At 49.3% G+C, this 8,222-nt stretch overlaps 1 protein-coding gene and 1 long non-coding RNA gene across 2 annotated transcripts; both read left to right on the top strand.

Moving 5' to 3' along the window:
• The first annotated feature begins 2,684 nt into the window (after positions 1 to 2,684).
• LOC134165023 (uncharacterized) lies at positions 2,685 to 5,077 on the top strand. The gene is made up of 2 exons (XR_009965330.1): positions 2,685 to 3,031; positions 4,867 to 5,077. It is a non-coding gene; the product is annotated as an uncharacterized LOC134165023 (long non-coding RNA).
• Positions 5,078 to 5,338: 261 nt separating this feature from the next.
• LOC134165022 (zinc finger protein 252-like) lies at positions 5,339 to 7,960 on the top strand. The gene has a single exon (XM_062621350.1). It carries the CDS (start codon positions 5,355 to 5,357, stop codon positions 7,038 to 7,040), a length of 1,686 nt encoding a protein of 561 aa, XP_062477334.1. The 5' UTR covers positions 5,339 to 5,354; the 3' UTR covers positions 7,041 to 7,960.
• The last annotated feature ends 262 nt before the right edge of the window (positions 7,961 to 8,222 follow it).

Below are 8,222 nucleotides of genomic sequence, written 5' to 3' on the forward strand. Positions count from 1 at the left end.
AATGTGAGATCATTTCAGTCCTGTACTGATCTCTACACCAGGAAGCGCAGCATAGAGCTTGCTGCTGTACAGGACTGTGAGCTTTATTTGCTATTTTACCCATCTCCCATGTAGGTTTTCTTTCCTAGTACTGCAGCATCTACAAGTTTCATCCGTTTCACCTTTCCACTAAATACCAAACATATGCAAACTGATTCTCAGCACCCCTGCACTAGCCTGCTTCTACTCAGTAATCCCCTGCCCTTGCCCATGCAGGTCTGTTCCAGCAGGCTGTTATTCCCATAGCTGGACAAGCTGGACTTATGTCTTGCCTCTTGGTGACCTGATATGAGGAATCATCTCCCAGAGCAGGACAGGTCTTGAACATGACATGCCAGCACCTGTGTTTCTTGGCCCAACTGTCCATGTCAGAAGTTCAAGTCACAATGCAACGTCTAGAGGATTTGGGAGGTGAAGGTCCTGGGGAATTAGAGTGTTTGATAGGAAGCGGGATGAGAAAAGGAGCTTAGGGGTAAATTCTGGTCTGGGGAGATGTTGGGAAAAAGTTCTCATCTAAATACTAGCAATCAAAGGCAAATACATCTGTATTTGAGAAACAGAGAGAAACTGAGAGAGAAACAGAGAGGAGGTATGCAAAACGTTTAAACACATACTATACAAGGCAAGGAGGCCTTATTAGATCAAAAGTGAAGGATTACCTTTTAAAAAATACAATAAAACAAATTAAATTGCCAAAAGTGTGAGATTTTCAAAGCAGGAGCAGGCTGGAAAGAGCTTTCACTGGCATCTAGTGGTATGTTGCAGAGTCACTGCAGCTGATGGCACAGCTTCACTTCCAAAGTGGGTTTCCCCGGGACAGCAGAAGCTGTTCAGACTGGCAGGTCACCACTTCCAAACTGGGCTTAGAAGAGGCCAGGCTATTTCTGCACATAGCCTAACCCTGCCCTGACAGCTCGGTCTAAGAAGTCCATTTGGGCCTGAGCATAATGTACTCTGAGTCTATATTTGACTGCACAGGCAAAACCTTGAGGTCATACCAAGGCATATTTGATCTCTTATTTTCTTGGACTTTGGGGCTCTATAAGAGTCTGAGAGACAGCAGGCAGATCTGGTCTGTTTGAAGAAGAGGGTGAGCTAATGGAGGCACTCACCTGCGAAAATGCAGATGTCAGTGGAGGGAAACAGGATCTCTGAGAACACAAGTCATCTGCCCTACTAGAAGCATCCACTTTAGAATAAGCTAAATTGTGTCCCAGTGGACAAACGGACACTGACACAGCTGAAATGGCATGATCCTGCCACCTTACAGCAGATCCCTCTGGCAGAAAAGGAGTCACACAAATGGTCCCCACCAGTTTCTCTGTGTGTGTCCCTCATCCATGACTGTCTCAATCCCACTCCCTCCATGGTGCCACACACCAAGATGGGGCTGACTGATGGAACTGCTGACTGGCACCATCCGCAGTGTTGGTATTATGGAAATAGGAAGGATGGAAAAGCGGAGACGTGTTCCCTAAAGGCATCCTGCACATGAGGAATCTCCCTCAGCATGCTTGGGGTCTACTGTTGCTTAACACTGTGGTCCCTGCTGTCTGTCTGGGGCTGTGGCATCTTCATGCATCAAAGCAGAAGACCTTCAGTAAGGCAAACTGAATAAGGCTTGGGTATCTTCTGCTGTGCATGTACTGCTATAAAAGTGGTTAGATTTGTGTGGCTTTTTCTTTCACTGGGCTGGGACACAAGCTGGACTGTAGGTGCACCCCAGTGCTGGTGCTGCTGCCCCATACTGCTGGCTTGTACTGGGGTAGGAAATACATCAGCAGACTTTATCCAAGGCAGATATAGTGTGTAAACTAGGTCTGAACTCCAGCAACCCTGTAACCTTGAACTTCCTTGCATGATTTGAGCCAGGTACCTCACCACCTCCTGCATCAGTTTCCCTAAATCAAAGTGGAGGAGAACATTATGTTTGCAGCCTTGTGCCATATTTAGGACACAATAGGAGGTGCTGGCTTATGCAGGAATGAGTGTTATTATCCAACCTCAGAGGCATGGGACAGCCCTAACCCCTGCTCCAGGAAAGAGGTTTGCAGAAGCAGCTTTCCACCATGCACATGCTCCTAAAACTCCCTCAGAGAAGCATCCTGGGCTAGAGCTTCATGCTGAGTCTCTAAGCCTCATTGTACAGGGCAGATCCAGTTCTTGCTGTACTCTATGAGGTCCTGCTGGGACACAGCCTTTCCCAGGTGGTGCTCAATCACTGCTAAATCAAGTCCATATGCCTCAGTGTCCACCCTTGTCAAATCTGCATACCAATTTTGTGCTTTCACTGAGCAGTAAAAGGGATCCTTTCCCGGTATCTAGGCACCAGCCTTGGTTGCTACCTCCCCTCAGGGGGATTGCAAGCTGCTGCAGACACAGAAATATTCCCTGAAATGCATCTTTCCTCTCATGACTGCTCCTGGAGCAAGTCCCAGACAATCGGGCTGGGAGGGAAAAAGGAAGCTTGCAACACTGTGGGATGTTTTCCTGCCCACAACAATAAAAAGAAAACGATCTCAGCTGGCACAGGCAGAAATAGGCTGGTCCTGACCTACCGTCTGCCAGGGCAGAGAGCGCAGGGTGGGGGACCAGAACTGCTGGGGAGAACTACAATTCCCAGCAGGCAGTGCGAGCCGGGGACCCTTCCAGCTTCCCACCAATGTAGCGCTGCAGAAGAGAGGCATGTCAGGGAGAGATTCTCTTCCTCTTCTTTCCTACGCTCCCGCTAACACCTTGGCAGTGGCGTGAAAATCCTTCCAGCTGGCATGAGATGCTGAGAACATCTCCCCTGCCCCTTCAACCTTTGCTCTTTGTCTTTGTTTCGCTTCACCCTTCCTCCGGTAGCTCTCACTGCGCTGGCCACAGACTTCCTTTAGGTCAGACTAGCTGGGGCTGCAACGCAACTTGCAGCCGAGTCACAAACACTGCTGTGCCACTGAGACTGCCCCGGAGGAGAGCAATGCCAGACAGAGGTTGATGGCCTGCTCAGGTAAGATGCTTTCGGCCAACTGCCCTTCATTGGTCTGTGTAGCCCAAAGAAAAGACGAAGCAACCCCCTGGGATCTGGTTCTGCCCTGGATTCAATCGCTGAGCCCATGGGGATTGCAGAGCTGGAAGTAAACGTGGGATTTGGATCTGTAGGGTCTGGATACTTTTTAAAAATAAAAGGAATAATGTAAGCAGGAATTTCTCCTTTTACTCTGACCTGAATTCAGAGATTTGTGGCTTTTTGCCAAAATCCAGAGGCAACTGAAATGCTGCTGCTGGTGAGATGTTTTCTCTAAGGGACTGGTGTGAGCATCTGTGGTGAGGAGAGAGGCTGTGGACAGGGCAGCAAGCCCATTACCCCTTCACCTGCAGCTGCACCTGAATATACTCCCCAGTAAGGGAGTTTTGACCTCTGTCAATAAAAAATACACTGTTGAACTTTACGGAGTCCTCTTTCCAGCCTGGCTGCAGCTGAGGCTTTGCCTGCTGAATTAAAACCTGCTCTAGACGTCACATAGCTGCTCTCCCACCCAGGGAGAAGAAGTCCTGCCCCACCCTCACAGTCCTCCCCTTGCACTAGCAAACATTAAACCTTGTTGGTGCTCCAAGTGGGTGTGTATTGGCCTTCCTGGCTCAGTATAACTTTGCAGGTACTTGTTTTGGGGCGCTTTTTAATAGTTGGTTTTGTTTTCCTGTGGTACCTCTGTACTAGCACAGGGAGTTTAGCACTCTTGTGCTTCAGTGGTAGCTCTTACCTGCATCAGTGGGGATACAGATGGCTTAGCTGAAGCATCACGACTAAATCTGAAGTAAATTTCCCCATTATAACTGTTTCCTGAATCAGCTGACCACTTCATTTACCACTCTGACCTCTCTCCTCTGAGGAGCATGTAACACTCTGCAAGTTGTGCTTGAATGTTTATACTCCACATCTCCCATTGCTTGTCCCCTGACCCATGGCATCCTCCTTCCCCACTTCCCTTACACATCAGTGGCAGGCTGCCCAGGGACTCATCTTCTCAGCCACAGCCTTCTCAGCCACCCAGACCTCCAGGGACAAGTTTCATTGAGAGCTTGTGTCCTTGCTGGCAGCCAGCCCCAGAACTGGTGATTTGGCAGCCTCACCTTCACCTATCAGTACGATCAGTAAAAGCCTACATTTGCTGACAGTCATTTTCAGCACCGCTGTCTTTCCTCAGTCTTTCTGGCTCTTTCCCTACTGCAATTCACAGTCTTGATAAAAGCTATCTCTGTTGGCACTGATTTATTCCGCATGGTAAATGTAAATACGTAGAACCCAGACCTTGCTGTCAGCTGAACCTTACTGAGGAGGACAAAGTCACTTTATCTTTCCATGTTTCACTTCTCCAGCTGTCCCCTGAGGACACCACCGACCTGTCTTCCACTGTACATGGAGGTTTGCCAGGAAAAAGCAGAACACTTCAGGTTTGCAAGTGGTACCAAGTTTGGTTTTCCTTTAGGTTTGGGGGGTTTTGTTTGGTGAACAGTCACTCATCAAAAATGTGCATTAATTAAATATTCACTTATAAATCTTCTTGGACAAAGGACAGAGGACTATTCTGAGAGTAAATCACTAGTGCACCAATAGGAGAGTCAAAACCTCATTGCAGCAGCAAGTACATCACAGATTCCCCCCCCCCCCCCCCAGTGCCAGGGAAAATAAGCCTCTTCCTAGTCCAGCCAAGCCCATGGCTTCAAAGGTCTCAAGTTCAGCCTCCCATGGAGCCATGAAGGTGCCACTTGTGGTGTTTACATAGGGAACACAGGAGGTGGAGAAGAAATAACGACCTAACTATTTTCACTTTATTTTTTCAGTCCACTAGTCCAAGTCTCCAGAAATGACAGGGAAGCCTCTCCAGGAGATCAGAATAGCCAGGAAATGGAGTTACAAACATTGCTTCTTCAAGCTGAGTTGGAAGGAGGCTGAGAAATGAAGAAGACCACATTCTCCTTGTTGCCCCAGAGCTGGCATTCAGCAGCAGCACCTTTTCCCCTACAGGGAATAAAGTGCATCCATTAAAGTACACTTTGATGTGTGTGTCCTGATGGTTTTTGTAGGCCTCCCAGACAGTCCATCCCCGTAATGCTGTGCCTTTTTGTACCTGACGTCTGCTTGGCAGCTCCACCATGCACCACTGGGTGCATGGCACTGCTGCCATGAAGGACTCGGTTAAGCGTGTGTCACTGAAGACCCACGTGTGTCAGGAGTGCGGCAAATCCTTCAGCAAGAAGGGGAACCTGAAGAGACACCAGCAGATCCACACAGCAGAGGAGCTCTTCACTTCACCACCCAAGGGCACCTCATGACCCACCAGAGCATCCACACAGGAGAGAGACCTTCCTGCTGTGGAGAGTGCGGGCGATGCTTCCATCTGGAGATATGCCTGGGTGCCCACCAGAAGACACACACCAAAGGTGGTCCCTACCTCTGCACCTATTGCAGCAAGAGCCTGAGCACAAAGAGCTACTTCAGTATCCACATGCGGACCCACATGGAGAAGAGGCCGTTCGCCTGCACCAAGTGTGGGAAGAGCTTTGTGAAGAAGGGCACCCTCACCACCCACAGAGAGATCCACAAGAGGCAGAAGCCCTTCAAATGCCCCGACTGCAGTAGGCGCTTTGGGCAAAGTGCCACACTGATGGCCCACCAGAAGATACACCTCCATGGGGGGCCTTTCATTTGTACTGAGTGTGGGAAGAGCTTGAGCACCAAGAGATATTTCAGTGTCCACCAGAAGAACCATGCTAAGCAAAAGCAAAAGCCACTGGAGGGACATATTAATGGTGTGTCTCTCCAGGTCATGCAGATTAAAGAGGAGCCTGATCTTTCCTTCAGGTCAGAGGAGACTGTGTCGGAAAATATGTCCCATGAAGGAGATGCCCAGGGATGTAGCATACCTAGAATCCCATTTAATCTGAAAAGTCCTCCTTGGAAAATCCAGGTGAAGGAGGATCCAGGACCACCCACTGATGACACAGCAAACATTTCTGCAATAGCCTGCCAGAAACTTTACATCAAGGAAGAGCCACCAGAAAATCTGGACTATGGAAAGATCCCACTGATGGCTTTACAGGAGAGTCTGCTTAAAAAGGAAGAAGATGCTGATGGCCAGCATGAGCAGGAAGTCCCCACAGCCAGTAACCTGGTGCTTCATGTGAAGGAAGAACCACAGGAAAGCATTGAGTTTGGGATGCATTATGGGCAGAAGCCAAACCTCAATGCTATCCAGAGGATCCAAATTAAAGAGGAACCTCGTGTGGAGGCCAATCACCAGGAGAGCCAGAGCCCAGAGAGAAAGCAGAAGAAAAGCTGTTTGTCCACCAAAGAGAGGATGCTGGAGAACTGGGAGAAATCCATGTCCAAAGACCCCTCAGTGAAAGGAGCTCCCAGGGGTGAACGGGTTTTCCCCTGTCCTGAGTGTGGGAAGAGTTTCAACCAGAAATCAAACCTGACCAGACACAGGAAGATCCACACGAGTGAGGGACCATACAAGTGCAGTGAGTGTGGGGAGAGCTTCCGCATGAACCGCAAGCTGATCTGCCACCAGCGAGTCCACGTGAGCGAGCCCTTCAAATGCAGCGAGTGCGGGAAGAGCTTCACCCAGCGGTCAAATCTGGTCCGGCATCAGAGGATTCACACCAAGGAGGAGCCCTACCAGTGCCCCGAGTGCGAGAAGACCTTCAACCAGAAGGCCAACCTTTTCCGTCACCAAGTCATCCATGTCCGCATGGGGCCGTGCAAGTGCACCAAGTGTGGGAAATGCTTCCCCCATAAGCACCACCTGATCAAACACCAGCTGCTCCACTCCCGAGGTGGGGCCTACAATTGTGGGGTCTGTGCAAAACGTTATCGGCTGAAGAAGTACCTGAGGAGGCACCAGAAGATTCATGAACGGGAAGGAGCTGCTCCCTGCTTAAAACAGGGGGAGGCCACAGGGGCCGGCAGTGGACCCCACCACAACAAACAGAGCGTTGTACCCCATGAATAGCAAAGAGGAGAGCTGAGGGGATGTGGTGCTTGGCCTTTGGGAAAGTCCTTTGGGAAAGGGGAGGGATAGAAACAAACTCTGCTTGCCTTATGTGTGCAGTATCTGGGCACTGGGAGGTCAACTTGAGGGTCCAGTGGGGACAGTGGGGCAGAGCACTGCTGGAAACCAGTCCTCTGCAGCTTTTCTGAGGACACCCCCAGAGCATCATTTGCTTACAGGGGAGTGATGGGGCTGGAGAGCCAGGTCTCAGAACACTTAAGAGATGGAGGGATAAAAGCTTGGCATCCTTTGTAATGGTATGGTTGTGCTTCTAAAGAGTGTCAAAGTTGTGGATGCCAAAATTGTCTTGTGTGGGCAATGTTTGGCCAGGGGGACCAGGCAGGATTTATATTTGTTAGAATACTGTGTTTCTCAGAAGCTGAAGGAATCTCTCCCATCTACTGAAGGGTTTAAAGCAAGGGCCAGTTCTCATGTAGCTCTGATCCATACCTTGATCCTACTGGGCTGATGGACCCTAATAAACCAGGTGTACATATCTGGAGTAGACTATTCCCACCCAGAGTGGGGTTTTAAGCCCTGAATCCCACAAACCAGGCTCCCAGATTGGCTTAAACCAGGTCCATAAAATTAAGTAATGCAAAATTAATGACTGTTTTCCCAAACCTAGCCCAGAGACCAACAGATTGTATTGTGATTTGTGCCCCCACAGTCCCATTGCATGGATGTAAATGGGAATGGCTTTTCTTAGCACTGAGTGCTCATCTCCAATGAGCAGGTGGCTTTGTCACCCCAAGTCTCAGAGGCATCAGTGACTTCACCAGCTGGAGCAACACCAGGGCTGGTTCTCAGCCACCTGCTTCCCTACCTGTTACTGTGAAGCTCTTGGTAGGATATTGACTTTATTGGGCATGATTTAGGGAATTCAAGCAGCAGAAATAGCTGGGAGTGTCTTCAGTCTTTAAGGACTAGAGAGCTAGAAAATACTTCCCTGTCAGGGTGTTTTCCTTTCCTGTCCCTGGTGTAAAGGGGAATGTGCAGCTACTCAAAAGCATGTACAGTTCAGCAGTCTTCATTGCTCGCTTATGATGATTTTGTGTGAGTGTTCCCTAGTCAGATGAATCTTTGTGTCTTGAAAATCCCTGGTGGAGCAGAGATGTGGAGGGAATCCACAATACCCTGAGC

Source organism: Pezoporus occidentalis, unplaced genomic scaffold, assembly GCF_034315485.1.
Source record: "Pezoporus occidentalis ecotype Australia unplaced genomic scaffold, CSIRO_AGI_Poc_V1 ctg23, whole genome shotgun sequence".
NCBI classification, from domain to species: Eukaryota; Metazoa; Chordata; class Aves; order Psittaciformes; family Psittacidae; genus Pezoporus; species Pezoporus occidentalis.

Excerpts from the sequence above, each read along its gene's own strand:
- LOC134165022 (XM_062621350.1), top strand. The coding sequence starts at position 5,355 with ATGACCCACCAGAGCATCCACACAGGAGAGAGACCTTCCTGCTGTGGA.